At 39.9% G+C, this 16,590-nt stretch overlaps 2 protein-coding genes across 2 annotated transcripts; one reads left to right on the plus strand and one right to left on the minus strand.

Moving 5' to 3' along the window:
* Positions 1 to 4,808: 4,808 nt before the first annotated feature.
* Positions 4,809 to 10,675, minus strand: slc2a9l1 (solute carrier family 2 member 9, like 1; the record flags this gene model as incomplete). Its single annotated transcript, XM_079578466.1, has 12 exons — positions 10,561 to 10,675; positions 8,871 to 8,966; positions 8,626 to 8,786; positions 8,070 to 8,194; positions 7,855 to 7,984; positions 6,919 to 7,067; positions 6,515 to 6,702; positions 6,240 to 6,350; positions 5,677 to 5,778; positions 5,524 to 5,599; positions 5,122 to 5,249; positions 4,809 to 4,997 (listed from the first exon to the last, which is right to left on the minus strand). The coding sequence occupies exons 1-12, from the start codon at positions 10,582 to 10,584 to the stop codon at positions 4,809 to 4,811; spliced, it is 1,479 nt and encodes a 492-aa protein (XP_079434592.1). The 5' UTR covers positions 10,585 to 10,675.
* A 2,209-nt stretch (positions 10,676 to 12,884) lies between these two features.
* Positions 12,885 to 16,544, plus strand: psmd6 (proteasome 26S subunit, non-ATPase 6). Its single transcript, XM_079579321.1, has 8 exons — positions 12,885 to 13,142; positions 13,492 to 13,697; positions 13,813 to 13,958; positions 14,576 to 14,795; positions 14,880 to 14,988; positions 15,798 to 15,966; positions 16,195 to 16,272; positions 16,348 to 16,544. The coding sequence occupies exons 1-8, from the start codon at positions 12,998 to 13,000 to the stop codon at positions 16,442 to 16,444; spliced, it is 1,170 nt and encodes a 389-aa protein (XP_079435447.1). The 5' UTR covers positions 12,885 to 12,997; the 3' UTR covers positions 16,445 to 16,544.
* The last annotated feature ends 46 nt before the right edge of the window (positions 16,545 to 16,590 follow it).

A 16,590-nucleotide genomic window follows, 5' to 3' on the forward strand; every position in this document is an offset into this window, starting at 1 on the left:
TCCTAATGATCAGTGAGACACTAACTGCTATTTAGGCAGTGTTACGCATTTTGAAGAGGACAGTACACATGTTTTACAACGTGTAGTCCGACCAAAGACTCATCATTACTATGGAACATAAACTGGTGACATCCCGTTCCAGTCCACAGTCAAGTCTGAGAAGAGGCAGGCCTATGAAACATGTTTTGTAGGTAATTTTCCCCCAAAAAACACCCTTATTACTGGGTGCAATATTGCACAGTGTGGCTTTAAGTGAGAGGCCACTGCAAAGTAATCTAAATCAGTGGTTCTCAAGCTGTGGTTTAAGTACTCCTTCTATTTGAGCCTCCCCCAGGTGGTTCTCAGGGTCATCTGCGATTCTACACTTTGTTCATTTCAAACAGAGATAACAATGTATGTTTTACACATGTAAGTTTTCTCTGGTCTGGACATAATTTTGTCCAATTTATGTCATATTTGTGCAGATTTGTTCTTGATCCAGACCTGGTGGTACTTGGAATGTCAAATGAAGGTATTAAGCATGAAAGGTTTTAGAACTAGTTATTTAAATAATAAAGGGCTCTCAAGATTACTTTTAAAATCAATCAAGATAACACCCAAGTATACAATGTATAAAAGACATTCATTATTGACCGTTTCCTCTCTACATCATCATTAACATAGCAAACTGGTTGTTTTTGAGGCCTTTGCCAAGCTCGCAGCCGCTCCGGGTGTGTGTCCATCTGTGTAATCAAAAGCACATGGGAAGAGTGTGGACAGGGCTGCACACACTGCAGACATATGCCTCCTGGTCCGTGTTCACAGCCGTGGAGCGAGGTGGGATAATCCTTGGGTTGCTTGAAGGGTTCCAGTTGGTTGGATATACAGGCAAAACCCATAAAGCCCATATGCGTGAATTGTGTAGAATCTGACTGCAAGTTTGAGCTGAATAAACTCTTCAAGTGTGATTATGGTGATCAGTAATAAAGTAAACTTACTCAAGTAACACTTAGGTAGGGTTTTTGAGGACCTGTGTAGTACGTGAGGAGGATTTCTGTTGGGAACTTGCTTTTACTCCACTATATTTGAAAGATTTTTTGTTTAGTTTATTTTGGAGCAGTTTACATTCTTAACTCTTCACAATCACATTCACATTATCCAGTTAGAGAAGCTAAAAATAAAGGAGTAGGCTGAAGCTAGAAAGCTCATCATTACATCAAGTAATGAACATTTACATTTCCCTGTGATGCAGCACAATATGGTCTGTATACAAGAGAAGATACAGATAAGATACAAAATACATTTTACTCCAGACCATATCTGTAAAGGCTAAATTGTCTCATTTAAAAGCATTATGCCACTGACTCACAAGACGAGAAAAAAGATTTGCCACGTCCCTATTGTGTTGCCGTACAGAGAATTCAGGCACAATGCTCATGTTTTTAGGGCTGCAAAGTCCCTGTGCACGTGATTGGTTCACAGGAAAGCTCGTCTCACTGGTCAAAGTTATGGCACCGGGGATTCTGATTAGATTTAAGATTAAATACAATTATTTAATATGACATACTTTACATCAAATAACAGGCTCAGACCGTCAGTTATGAGCATTTGATTAAATCTGTGAAACATTTAAACTTACTGACTATCACTTTAAAGGGACTATGCAGAGTTGAAAAATGTTAAAATTATGTATTTTCTTCCCCCTACATGTTCCAGCCATGTCCTAATGTGTAGAATGACCTATGACCTATTAGCCACAACTGCCTCTAAAATCCTGCACAGTCACTCAAAAAGGTGTTAATTCGGGTCCGAAGTGCCGTCATGCACGAGCTTAATATAGAAGCTGCAGTTACTCATAAGGCCTGAGATGAGAGTGTAAAATCACGAACTTGCATCTAGCCCCTATAAATATTTACAAGGACACAAACTTCAGTTCTTCAACTGTTTCAACTGTATTTTGTGCATTTTATGCACAAAATAGTGCAAAATAGTTTCATTTGACAAGCTGACCTTGTAGTGACCCGGTGGCTGTCTGAGTGGTCAGCATGGCGTCTTTACTTTTGATCATAGTGGTCTCCACAACGCTCCAGGATCAATTGTTTTGTAGGTTTTCTTGTGAGAGTGTCCGTCAGCAGTGGAAACCTTCCAAACAATTGACTCTGAGCATAACTTCAAATCATAACAACGCCGCCCAAGAAGTGACTTCCGGTTTCAATCCAGCACACCAAAATAAAAGCACACAGCTCGTCTTATCTTAATTTTAAGCTATTGCTTCATTTCTGTGGGATCTGCTAATTTTTAATGGGAAGAGATAACGGACAGGAAGGACAGCGTCTGGCTGACTGTCCAGGCGGAAATCACGTGGGGTCACTGTGCATATAGCCCATTGATTAGTTCGGAAGGTACTTGCAACGTTACAAGAATATAACTAAATCCACGCATTTTGAGTGTTTTGTCTGTTAATAGTTAGGCAGAAAGAAAGTTGAACTAATGAACTGCTGAACTAATGATGGTGATTTTATTTTGTTGTGCTGGATCGAAACAGGAAGTCACTATTGGGCGGCGTTGTTATGATTTGAAGTTATGCACAGAGTCAATAGATCCTGCAGCGTCCTCGAGACGACCGTGTTCAAAAGTAAAGACGCCGTGCTGACCACGCATACAGCTGCTGGGTCTCTACGTTTCTGACAAGGTCAAATACACACACATGTCAACTTCCCCACATAACAGTTGCATAACGCACCTTTAAGTACAAATGTGACTGGTCAACATTCATTGCTTTATTGGAGTAATGTTGGACCAGTTGTATCTATTCATGCAGACCTAATGAAATTACATACATTGACTAAATAAAGTGGTTATGTAAAAAATTAGAATTACATAACCACTCACTAACTGCTGATGGACTACTGCATCCTCAAAGTAGTCTCCCAAAAGAAAATGCTATCAGCTGTAGCCTACAGTGTGAAACAAATGGACTAAACACAACCCATGACCCTGAACAATGGTGTACATTGTTTCAGTCTAGTTTAACTTTTCTTAGCGAGATAATGTCCTTACGTGACCATTTCTGACAGCAGGCCGTTACATTAGGAAACTATGCGGAGCATTCTGCGTGCTTCACAGAGTGAGCACGGATAGAGTTACTATGTATGTTTGAGTGGACCTACAGAGGCAGCAGTGGGCAAGAGTGTCCTGTCCCATGTCCTCTAAAGCAGGTGACGCCAACCCTATGCCTCCAGTCACATGGGACTATAACAGTTCACTTTCTGAATTGTTAAAGATACCATTGTTTCTATCAGTGCACTTTCGGTTTTATGAATTTATTTTCTTTTTTATCTTTGTCTGTGTGCCCCTGCAAAAAATGAAGTAGCCTTCCTGACACAGCCCCATGTCCACTGTGGAGAGAGACAGCTTGGATAGTCACTCCACTGGAGCATCTTTACAAATGTGGGCCTTCACTCTAACATGTATTTGCAGTTGTTCAGATAATGACAGCGCCTCTTGGGAAGTGGATGAGCCCGGAGTAGTCTAGTAATTCCCAAAGTGGGGTCCTGTTATTTGTTAATGTCTAAATATTGTTTTACTGTATTCCTGCATATGTACAGCACTTTGGAAACATTTTGTTTGTTAGCTGTGCTATGAAGTAGATTGGAAACACATATATGGGAAATGTATGAGGAAAATAATGACCCATATTTTAAATGTGGGAATTCTAGATCTTTGGATCTAGAAGGAGGTGTTGTGACTTGCTCGACTTCAATACATTACCATCATTATAACACACAATATCAGTAGGTCAACTTTGAGGCTTTGAGCGAATATCCAGTTGCCAGCACTATATGAAACCAATGCATTATTATTATTATTATTAGTAGTAGTAGTAGTAGTAGTAGTAGTAGTAGTAGTAGTAGTACTAGCACTAGCATCTTAGTTGTTTGGAGAGGTTGGAGAATATGAGGAAGTGGTGGAAAAAGTAGTGAATTCTTAAACCATAAACATACATTATACATTAAAAACAACACATGTATCTTCCCTTTATTCCACTTTTTTTCTTGACAAAAGCAAAAGCACTGACACGGCCAGCAGCTCAATCCTGTGGTGTGTAGTAGTGTGCGAAGAGGAGCACAACAGAATGTGTTTAAGTCTCGCCATGAGCCTCTGAGCCCTTGATTAACTTGTCTAATCTGTAAATGCATTCCCACTTACTTCAGAGTGACCTGTGACCTCACCTCGGCATGAGAGCTGACAAATCATGACTTAGTTTCCGGATCAGATGTGGTGCCTGAGAGGTTTCTCAAGTGAGCTCATTCACAGCTCTGCTAATTTTGAACACAAGTTTTACTTCACAGAATCAACTCTAAATGAGAGAAACAAAACCCCCAAGTTAAGTCGATTTGTAAACTATAAAAAAAAGTGTAAAAGTATGAATTATAATATGCTGCAATTGCTGTAGGCCAATAGTGAGCACATATGACCTGAGAAATGATAATCAACAATGTCTGTGTGTCCTGGTTTTGTTTCTGCCAAAGCATTTATGTCTTAACCAAGTGATGTTTTTCCTTTTACTTCAGTGTTGCCTCCTCCAGACACTTTAGGTAAACACCGCCATCTATTGATACAAATGAGTGATTGCAACAGTGATGGTGCTGTTGTTAAAAGAAGGATTTTGAAGTAAATTATAAAAATACACTATTTTCAAGAGCACAGTGAAAACCTTCAAGTAGTTATTATAAATCGACTACTTCGCTCTCTTTTCTATGTCCTTACTATACTATACTAATGCTACTAATACTAATACTGACAGAACAGTTCCAGACCCTCCAGTCCTAAAGGGCAGTCTCAAGCGGCTCTTTGTTTTTAGCTGCGGACTTCCCGCACAAAGAGATGGCTTCAAACTCCTCAGAGATCTCCAGCACAGTCTTCCCTTTGGTCTCAGGCAGAATGAAGAAGGTGTAGAGGCAGCCCACCAGGCACGAGCAAGCAAACAGCACATAGCAGTACGTGCTCAGAGCCACCTGCAACACAGCAGCATCATGTTGGTTATACACACACATTGGTTTATTGGAACATCTGCTCATTTCTTGACAAGAGAATCATATTGTCTGTGTGGCTGTTTTCTCACTTTAGGACAATACTCACAATGAGGAAGGGGAAGATGAGGCCCATCACACCGTACAGCAGCCAGCGTTGCATCCCCACCGTGACCACCGCTGCCGTCCGCTCCGACTGGACAAAGATCTCCGTGTTCAGACAGTTCACACTTCCACCTAAAGAACAAAAGACACACAAACTCACAAAAGTGGTTTAAATCTTTGAATCATAGGGGCAGCAGGTGGATATTTTTCCCTGAGTGTCCTCTGCCTATAAGTAAAACAACTCAAACCTCGATGAGAACTACATTGAAAAGACTTTCACATGGACGAAGGGGCTTTAGCCCATAAGCCCCAACTGTAACAATATATTTTTAATATATTTTAAGATATGAGTTTCAAAGCCAAAAAGAAATGCTGACCATTTAAAGATAACACTTTTTCCACATACCTGGCCCACCGCAGAATGAAACTATCACCATGACAACAAAGACAACTGTGAGGTACGGCACCCAGTAAGCCGAATCCTGGAAATACAGAAAAAAACAATATATCAATGGGTGCACGTAATAAATGCTCATGAGGTTTGTAAGAGATGACATACCTGAAACCAGACCGTGACAGTGATAAACACCCAGCTCACAGCCATGACCCCGTATCCGCCGAAGAGCAGTGGCCTCCTCCCAAAGTAGTCCATCAGAGAGCCCTGGTCAACATGGAAGTTAGTTCCAATACTGTACCTGAATTATGTTTTTTGTCTCTTTGTCTTTTATTTCTCTCTTAATGTTTATTTCAGTGTAAAACAAATCATTCTGTTTACAGTGTGGTTTGGGTTGGCTGTTTAAAATGTTGTGACTAATTTGAGAGTAAAGGCATGTGAGAAGCAAACACTATTGGTTTGGATCTGGAACATCACCTGCATTCAGTAAAATCTCAGAGAATAGAATCTTATTGTAAGGTAGTATGGGTATACCTGACTACTGTAAGAGGTTGCATTGTTTCCATGTGGAAAATATAAGTAGTTGCCTCTGGCGTCAGTAGCATTGAAGCATTCCCAGAACTATGCCAGGATCTTGGTCATGAACGGAATACCCAAACTATGCTAAAACCGTTTGGTCAAGATGCTCGTACAACTATGTTTCTATATATTGGAGAAATGTTACTCACACCAAAGAGCGATGTAGTAATTTCAGCTGCACCAACAGCGAGGGTAACATATCGAATCTTGTCTTTTGGCATTCCAGCCTTATAGAAGATGTCGTAGGAGAACGTGCTGACCTACAGAACAAAAACAACAGTTGTTTTGCGCTAATGAAGACATTAAGCTTTATGTGACTGTAAGTTTCATATAGTTATATACCCAGTAAATACAGATATTCTGTCCTGTATCAAACTATGGATTCTTTAGACTGTTATGTTACGTCCTTGATTTGCTTATTTACCATAGCCATGCCGGACATCTGGTTGCATGTCACAATGAGGAACAGCGTGAACAGGGCCCAGGGTGCTCTTCTGGACCGCAGCAGCTGCAAAGGGCTTTTAGGAGGCGCCGCTTCAATGGCTGCATGCTCCACCAGCATCTCCTCCATCTCCTCCTTATAGTCTCCCGGGCCCCACAGACTCTGCAGCGCTGCAATGCCAAAGTTTATGAAACAAATCTAAACACTTTACATGAGTGACCTATAATAAATGTTCCTGGGTCAGTGGGATTAATGTGCTAACAGAAGGATGTCGTAAATATCCTATGGAAGTGAGTCACGAGCTGGGGTAGGTGAACTTCCATATGTTGGTATATGTCTTATTGTTGCTTTCTTTTATTGTAATTTAATATTAACCAAACCCTCACCCTTCTTGCAGGCTACATCATCTCCCTTCTCTATGAACAGGTAACGGGGGGCCTCGGGGAAGAGGGGCAGGAGCAAAATGTTGATGACAGCAAAACAGACGGGCACACACAGGAGCACGTGCCACAGCTCCTCACGACCCAGGATCTCACTACAAAACAGGTCGGGGGTTTTAGATATTTTAAATGTATGATGATCTGTTTATGTTGGTGCATTGACAAGATCTTTCCATTCCAAAACTGAGTGTCAAGACAGAGCGCACAAACAAGCAAAAGAAGAGGTTGAGTGTCTGAAATGTAGAACTTTGAAACAGAAAAGAATCATAAAAGCAAATCAGTCTGTGTGTGGCTAGTGCATGTCTATGGTAACTAGTAGCCTGCATTAAAAACAGTCTGACCCAAGCACAGTGCACCTGAGGAAAATCACTTGTAACACCAGACTACCAATATAAATGTCTGTGTTGACTGAATCTTTTTTTTAAATATAACCATTTTGCAATTTAAAATAACTTATATTTGAGCAGCCTCAGCTTACTGGTTGTAAACTACGCAGCGGCGGAGTGATCTGCTAGGTTACCGGAGTGATTTGTTTACCTGCGGCCAGCATTACTACACATGGAATTCACAAAGGAGCTTTCTACAAATCAGATGTGGCGATGTTTGGAGGACTACCCCATGATTTTGAAGAGGTTTTTAATGCAGGCTACTAGTTACCATAGACATGCGCTAGCCTAGCACTAGCCTAGCACCACTAAACTCTTCAAATATAAGGACTGCATGAAAAATAATAATAATAAAGAATGTCCAGAAATCAACAACACTCTGGATAACTAGGAAATGAGGCCCTATGTCAAAAATCCTGAAATATTCCTTTAAATGCTGGTTTATGAAAACAAGTAAGATGCTGCATAAGGTAAGCAAATGTTTAGGCTTATGTACCTCAATCCAAGTAACTGTCCGGACAGTTTACCAAGGCAGGTGAATGTGGTGCCTGTGAAAGTTACCATGCCCCGGATCTTTCTGGGAGAAATCTCCCCAAGGTACAGAAGATGAATGCTGGAGCCCAGGCCTGCGGGTCAGAAAACAAGGCTTGAAGGTCTTAAAGCTGATGCTGCACTTGGTCATTAGAGATGATGATGTTTGTTCATACTTACCTGCAGAAAACCCATGCAGGATTCGAGCAACAATGACCATTTCAAAAGAGTCAACCATTTTACTTGTCAAAATTACAACTGCAGCAACTATGGCTATGCAGCTGCTGCACATCATGGCCTTTTTCCTGTCAGAAAAAACAAATAGCCTCTATTTGGAGAGTTTGAAAATGAACATGGCCTTCATTTGATTTGTTTAATCATTTTGAAATTACTTTCATGCCAGTGAAAGCAATTCCTATGCAAATATTTAGAGGTTTTAACATTTAAAACAAAAAGGGTTCAACATAAAGAGTCAGCAAGTTTGGCAGCCTCTCCTTAAAAAGATTGTTTTAAAATTATATTTTTAACTCCTATTTTGTCAAAGAATAAAACTAAGAATGATGGAAAATAGAACTGAAAGAATCTAAATTACAGGCTTTTTGAGTTTGAATTGTTTTACAATTGGGAAATGCCCTTTAGCGTCATAATCTGGTCATTTACAGTTCATTATACTGAAACCTTTTTTTCCTCCGACTCTCAAGAATCACTGAAATGCAAATGGTTTATTTTCTCTCACCTTCCAAGCTTGGAGGACATTATTCTAGCGCTGGGAACCCCCAAAAGCCCCCCCACTGCAAACATGGAGACTATGAGGGACCAGATCATGGTGGTGGTGTGAGGCGGAGGCACCTCTCCGTAGCGGGCAAACCAGCTGCTGTTGACAAAGCGCTGAATGAACTGCAAACAGCACAAGAGCCAAAGATTCTACATCTAGTTTAGTGAAAAATAACTATTGAAATGAATTATGTCCAACAATCTCACGGGTGATGGTGAACTCAGCCCTGCCGTGTGGTAGCCCAGCTGAAAGGCTCCTCCAATGCCTATAACAATGATGAGGTAGATAGCATTGCCCCGTGTCTAAAACAAAAAGATTGGTAACGCTTTAGAATACAGCCCGCGTTCCAGGTGTAAGTACGGGGTAACAACAAAGTAATTACACATGTAAGTACAGGTACTCTTACATGTGTAACAAGGGAGAACAATGTGTAGCAAGGCAGTACAACATGTAATAACGTGTCAAGGTATTCATTTTCCTTTTTATTATTTATTTCATTCAAAAGTAACATCATACAATCATGACAAAACCGCCAAGCCAATATGGTGTGAATGAAACGGAACAGTTAGTGGTGCTGAGCTATCAGAGAGTTGTGCAAAAGGGAATGTGGTTTTGTGCATACATTTTAATGTTGCAGGACAGTATTACTGTGGTGAAAGTGAAGACATGACCCCAGGCATTTTTATTGATTGTTCTTTATTTTTTTTATACAGAAAGTAATTACACATGTAATTACATGTAACAAGCAGAAGCAAGAGTGAACAGAGAAAAATAAGAACAAAAATGATCACGCTTAATCATCATTTCTAAGTCAGACGGAGCCTTTCTGTGCTGATGTGTGACCTATTGTTTGTAGTTGTAGGGGAAACAGGAGGAAACCTATGTTTGCACAGGAAAAACATGCACGTCTGCACAGAAAGGCTCCGTCTGAATTGAACCTGGGACTTTCTAACTGTGAAGCAAAAGCGCTAACCACTGCATCATCATATCACATGTACTTATGGTGTACATGCACTTTGACAGTGTGATCATTTTTGGAGACTTATTTTTCTCTGTTCACTCTTGTTTCTGCTTGTTACAGGCAATAGTGTCTCATTTCAGTTTACAGCCCGTGCTCTCCTGTACCTACACATTAGTTACAGTTTACATGCACATTGATAACGTGCTACTTTTCCTTGTTTCGCTTTATTTTTCTCTGTTCACTCTTGTGTCTGCTTGTTACAAGCAACGGTGTCTCACTTTAAAAAATAAACAACAAGCAATAAAAATACACTTTCACAACAGTAATACTGTTGTCCTGCAACATTAAAATTAATGCACAATTTATAACACCACATTCCCTTTTGCCACAACTATGTGTTAGCTCAGCACCATTAATTGCTCTTTGAATATCTTTACTACACCTTGACACGTAGTTACAGTTTGTACTGCCTTGTTACATATTGTTCCCCCTTGTTAAACATGTAAGAGTACCTGTACTTACATGTGTAATTACTTTCTAAACGCTTCTCGAAAATAGCAACAAAATAAGAAGAAAACAAAGGCAACGTAAAAAAGCTGTAAAAACAAGCAAAAAAAGTAACAAAAATGCAACAAAAAAGAAACAAAAAACTGACAAAAGTCAACAACAACAAAACAACAAAAAGTGGCAAAATTGTGATGAAAAGACCATAAAAAAACTTCAAAAGAGCAACAAGAAACAGGTAAAAATACAATTAAAAAGAATGTGATAAAACTGATGACAACATGGCACGATCGCGAGGAAACAAAATCTGTTTAAATCAGTTTTGTAGGTCTTAGCTTTCAAATGAGGCACTGGCCTAGAGGCTGTAAACTCCAGTACTAAAGCTTCGGTAGATTTGGGTATAACGGCACAGAGTATAAAGAGTTGCCTACCAGCTGCTGCAGGAAAGAGTCCATACTGTCTCAAAGCACAGTACACTGGATACTCACAGTGACACACGGGATTGATGTGAGAACCTGGACTCTGTAACATTATTTTGGTTATCATTAACTTTTTTTTTTAATTTTCAACAAGACAGCCTGTTACTGTCCCTTGCTCTTCTAAAAAAGCTGTGTCATGTCCAGTGTCTTTAAGTCAGAATGGGGGACTGTTGCGCAAGAAGTGAGGCACAGTTTCTGCATACTGAATGGATCTGACTGAGACGTGATGCACCATTTAAAGACAACATAAAGTGAGCAACATAAAAAATTGCAAAGAACAGCATTAATTCATTCACTCTCCTGCTTCTATTTATAATTTTAAACATGGCATCCAATTGAAGAACTCGCAAATTCTGTTATTGTTCAGACTGATGCTTTTTTGGGGGTGTCTGTGGCCCAGATAGAGCCATTTATGTATAACTAACAAAAGGCTGTTTTGTAATTGAGCCTCTTGTCTGTTGATGTCTAGAGGAGTTCTTAATAATTCTGACTGATGTTCTCATTATTTTGTTACACCTGTCCAAAAGCATGTCAACAACTGTTTTACAAATCAAGCACCCGTCTCGACAGGACTGGGTACCTCTGGGCAGCAGGCGGGATGATGTTCTTCGCCACAGTATGATGAACTCACCATCCATAAATTCAAACAGCACGAACAAGCAGAGGATGTTTCAAAGTTGAAATCACGATCAAATAAGGAAAAATGTGACAAGTGTCAGGGGTCAGAAGTTGTGATGTACAAAGAATAATCCAAGAAGAATGAGCCTAAACGTGAAATGTCAGGCAAAAGCTCCAAGCCTAGGTATCTATTAATTGAGGCATATATAAAAAGAGGCTGGAAACATTTTTTTTTTAATGATGCTCTTAATGGCAGGACAACATCAGAATTGAAAAGCCCATAGGGTAAAAGGAAAAAACATCACAAACCAGGTGAGACAAACAGCACATGAACTGGGGATGTCAATAAATTTTACCTAGATAATAATGAATTCTAAATCTTGTATCTAAACTAGATATTCAACTAAGCAGATTTCAATACTTTTCAGAAGAACAAGAAAACCCTGCCATAACATTAAAAATTCCATTATAGAATTTTATAAAATTACCATAACAGGAGTTCCTCCTATAGGACTACATCAGTGTATCAAATTTTGAAATTAAAAGAGGAATTTGACATTGAAATTTGTCGTTCGGAATGAAAATAAAGTTTAAGATTGTATTCTTGAGACTATCGTGACTAACAACTTCATAGCACGTGATTTTAACACTAAAAATCACCAATGACTGACTGTAAAGTATGTCCCTCACAGTGTCATATGTGGGTCAAGTTGGCCATCAGCCAAACCTGGCTTCTTCAATACCTACATTCAAATTCTATTCAAATATTTAAAGTTTAAAAGCATGTGTAGATATTTCACAAGAGAGAAAACATTAATGTTGTGTTACATGAAATGTATGAAATGCGCTATGTAGATAAAGATTGATTGATTGATTGATTGATTGATTGATTGATTGATTGATTGATTGATTGATTGATTGATTGATTGATTGATTGATTGATTGATTGATTGATTGATTGATTGATTACTTTAAAATACAGTGAAATGCTTGAATAACTTTTTACTTAATATTATAATTTTTCGAAACGTCAATGTGAAATATGAATGGGATTTTTACTTCTGGCACCTGGCAAACAACTGGAAGTGGGCGGGACTAATAAAGCATAACTCAACTTAACTAAATCAATTTTAAAGCAGTACTAAGTAACTTGTTTACCAGGGGGGTCTTTCATCTCCCCCTGGTGTCTCTGGCCAGAAAACCACAATTGGAACTTCACTGCCTATGGGTCAAAGGCCCCAATACACAATAGAATCAGGAAGAAGAAGCTAACAGGCTAACGGGCAACGCTAACTGTGGGCTAGAGCCACTTAAACAGTTTTTACAGCCAAGTTTGAGTGAAAAAAAATATCTCCATTGTGTAATTGGATGTACAATATCCCTCTCTCCCTTTGTCTTTTCTGTCAGCGTAGTATTTAGTACTCTCGCGGACAATTAATGAATAAAAAATGCAACATGCTACAACACCTGCAGTGGCGCTTATGGCCTCTAGGGGCATGAGTTACTTAGTACAGTCAAACTTATTATTACTACCATAAAACAGGCTCTGTTTCCTCAAGAAGCATGTTGTGCAGTTATCTGTGATTACTACTTTGTCCAGCAGGCGGCACTAGGCCTCTGAAACGCCCCCCTCTCTCTTCTTCGCCTCTTGACTCACGGAAGCCTTCAGCCCAGTGTTTCCCGTAGTCATTGTACACTAGCCTTGCATCGCCGGTGTTAGCTCCTTGTAGAACCTTAAATTATTTGATTAGGTGTTCGTTTCGGATTAAAAATGCCTCTCGAAAATCTGGAAGAAGAGGGTCTGCCCAAGAACCCGGACCTGAGGATAGCGCAGCTGAAGTTTCTGCTCACAATGGACGGGCACAAACAGGACGTTAAAGTCAAAACTGAGCTAATGGATGCGATCAAAGCTAACAGTGAGTTAGCATGTTTCCCCTCTTTTGTGCTTTTTTTCTATTTTGGTTTCACATTGAGTGACTTGGCATTCTTTTTAAAAGTAATATAACACGTATACAATGAAAAGCAACGTCTTTGAAGGAAGTATGTCGAAAGTAATGGGTTTTGACAACATTGGTTTAGCTAGCAAACGTAAACAAGCACCGTTGCCATATTTTACCATTTTATGATCAGAAAGATGTGATGACAATATTTGTATGATTGTGTTTGGTGTGTACTATGGCCCGGGTGAATCCCATTTGTTTACCAAGTATAGTTTTGGTATATTTTTGCACTGCACTGTCTCTGAACCCGTACTGTCTGTTGCAGATATGGCCCCGTATTACGAGGGTCTGTGTAAAGACCTGAAGTGGCAGCTGGACTCTGACCTTCTGAGCAAAATGAAGAAGGCAAACGATGAGGAGCTGAAGCGCCTGGATGATGTCCTGGAGGATGCGGAGAAGAACCTGGGAGAGAGTGAGATACGAGATGCCATGATGGCCAAAGCGGAGTACCTCATCCGAATTGGAGACAAGGTAAAGTCACATTAGTTCATCTTTGAGATTATAGATGACTTGTATTGCCATTAGTTATTATAAACTTACATGGCGTATTGTTACATGGTGTATCTTTTTCTATGTGTGTTCACAGGAGGGTGCCTTGACGGCGTTTAGGAAGACCTATGACAAGACGGTGGCTCTTGGACATAGATTGGATATTGTCTTTTATCTGTTGCGGATTGGCCTCTTCTACATGGACAGTGACCTCATCACACGCAATTCAGAAAAAGCAAAGAGGTCAATCTCAACTGTTTCTTCAATGATATTTTATTAAAATCCATTAATAATATGCGTCCTACTGGCAGATTCTAGCTCGAATTAATCAACTTAGGAGTCAATTGTTTTCGCACCACAGAGCCTTTTGCTGCTCCTGTTGCGTCTGTAACTGCCCCCCTTTTTGATTTGCTTTTTGACCGGAGCAGTGAGCAGTACCTTTAGAAGACTGTTTTCCAGCTCCTCTTTAGGTAGTACTTTCCAGTCCAGACAAGAAACTCTTTTAGTTCAGTCACCTTTTTCATCTACCACATGGCACACCCATATAGAGAATCAAAAGTACTTAACTCTCAAACCTGTAATGCAGAAATCCACATGTTAACAGAATATTCAGAGTAGGGCTGGGCCAAATGATGATAAAAATCGAATAGTGATCTGATCCCCGTGACGATCTGCTATTTTGGAGATGTTGCAGTAATGCGTTTCTGTGTTTTAATCCAGTTTGATGCTCAAATACAGTACATAGACTCTTTTCACCCACACACTCCGTCTACATGCAGGGAAGAAGCGCATGGCTTGAGTAACCTCTTAAAGGTATTTCAGTGTGTCCAAGTCTCACCTTGTTTTCTTGTTGTTTGTAGCCTCATTGAGGAGGGTGGTGACTGGGACAGGAGGAATCGTCTGAAAGTCTACCAGGGCCTGTACTGTGTAGCCATTCGGGATTTCAAACAGGCAGCCGAGCTCTTCCTCGATACTGTGTCCACGTTCACTTCTTATGAGCTCATGGACTACAAGACCTTTGTTACATACACCGTCTATGTTTGCATGATCGCCCTCAAAAGGCCCGACCTAAGGGAAAAGGTGCGTATCAGATATTGTTTTCAAATGCACTCTGCAGGAGCTTTCAGTCATATGTTGATTTACATGTACTTTTTCTCCTCTTAGGTGATTAAGGGAGCAGAAATCTTGGAGGTGCTGCACAGTCTCCCTTCTGTACGGCAGTATCTTTTCTCCCTTTACGAGTGCCGCTACTCTGTGTTCTTCCAGTCTCTAGGTAAAGATGCTATTTAATGTGACAAGTATAAAACTGTTATATAGTTGTTGGGCTGAATGATTTTGGAAAACGCATCGGTCTACCTTGAGATCGTGATTCGCAATTTAGGTTTTTAGTAATCAAGATAAAGTGAAATGTACAGATTTTAAACCCAGGAGCATAAACATGTAATAGAACATTTAAACTGTTTTTATCTGGTACAAAACCCTCTACATTTTAGAATTTATAGAGGTCTAAACTACAGGTTTGCAGCTTTTACACAAAACCCCATGAAGAACTGATCCTGTGGCTTGTGAATGTCAATACATTAGTAAAAGTATAATTGCTGCCATAATGATTTGCTCATAGCGACCATTGGTTGCCGCCTCACAATATAGTAACCCAAACTCATGAAAACATCAATGAGTTTTGGTCTGAAATGGGGCAACAGTGGCGCAGTCGGTAGAGCAGGTCGTGTCATGATTCGAAGGTCAAGGGTTTGAATCTCAGCCCCTGCAGGTGCACGCTGTCCTTGGGCAACACACTTCAACCATCTTGCCTCTAGTGTCTGCATACATTGGTGTGAATGAGACTGTGAATAGGTGACTGGTTTCTAATGCGTTGTAGGCCTAATGAAGGTAGAAAAGCACTATAGAAGCTGAGAGACCATTTAGACCATGTATCGTTTGATGAGGCTAATGGCAATGCTGAATGAATTCCTGGTGAAACACGTTTTTTAACTTCTGGTTACTGATTGCAGTCCACAAACCAATGGAGCCTCCAAAGTCTGTTAGTTTCACTGTCTTACGCATGTGTTGTCTGCACTGTAGCCTTGGTGGAGCAGGAGATGAAGAAGGACTGGCTGTTTGCCCCACACTACCGCTACTACGTGAGAGAGATGAGGATCCAGGCCTACAGCCAGCTGTTGGAGTCTTACCGCTCACTCACTCTGGGCTATATGGCTGAGGCCTTTGGTGTCAGCACAGAGTTTATTGACCAGTAAGTAGAGAACTAAGTTATGTGCAGACTAAAAAAAACAACACTAACAACTGCTCAGAGGTCGAGCTTTTTGGAACGACACCAGGCTGTTATGATTATGTCAAGTCAAATATTTATTTTGATTGATATAAAAATAGTTGGATTGTGTTTCTGACCAATTTGATGAAATAGTTTTAAGTTTAAAAACTTTCCTTGAACTATGTACTAATAACTTTAATTGTTTTCCAGGGAGCTTTCTCGCTTCATTGCTGCTGGGCGTCTTCACTGTAAAATCGATAAGGTCAATGAGATTGTGGAGACCAATAGGTAAGGTCAATTGTTTACATTTTGTCTTCAGTTCATGCATTTATATCTGATCTCTAATGTTCCTTTTCTTTGCAGACCTGACAGTAAAAATTGGCAGTACCAGGAAACAATAAAGAAGGGCGACTTGCTGCTGAACAGAGTCCAGAAGTTGTCCAGAGTCATCAACATGTAGCCAATTCTGCATTTTCATCTTACTTTTGGAAACTTGTACTTTGACAAATGTTGTGTATATAATAAAATTGTCTAATAAAAAGGCAGAGACATGATTTCATATAAATAGCAGTATAAATTATTTTATTTACAGAAACTGTTACAAAA

This window comes from Gobius niger, assembly GCF_951799975.1.
Source record: "Gobius niger genome assembly, chromosome: 20".
In the NCBI taxonomy this organism is placed as follows: domain Eukaryota; kingdom Metazoa; phylum Chordata; class Actinopteri; order Gobiiformes; family Gobiidae; genus Gobius; species Gobius niger.

Excerpts from the sequence above, each read along its gene's own strand:
- psmd6 (XM_079579321.1), top strand. The coding sequence starts at position 12,998 with ATGCCTCTCGAAAATCTGGAAGAAGAGGGTCTGCCCAAGAACCCGGAC. Across the intron at positions 13,698-13,812 it reads TCATCCGAATTGGAGACAAG|GAGGGTGCCTTGACGGCGTT; the intron begins GTAAAGTCACAT and ends GTGTGTTCACAG. Across the intron at positions 13,959-14,575 it reads AATTCAGAAAAAGCAAAGAG|CCTCATTGAGGAGGGTGGTG; the intron begins GTCAATCTCAAC and ends TGTTGTTTGTAG.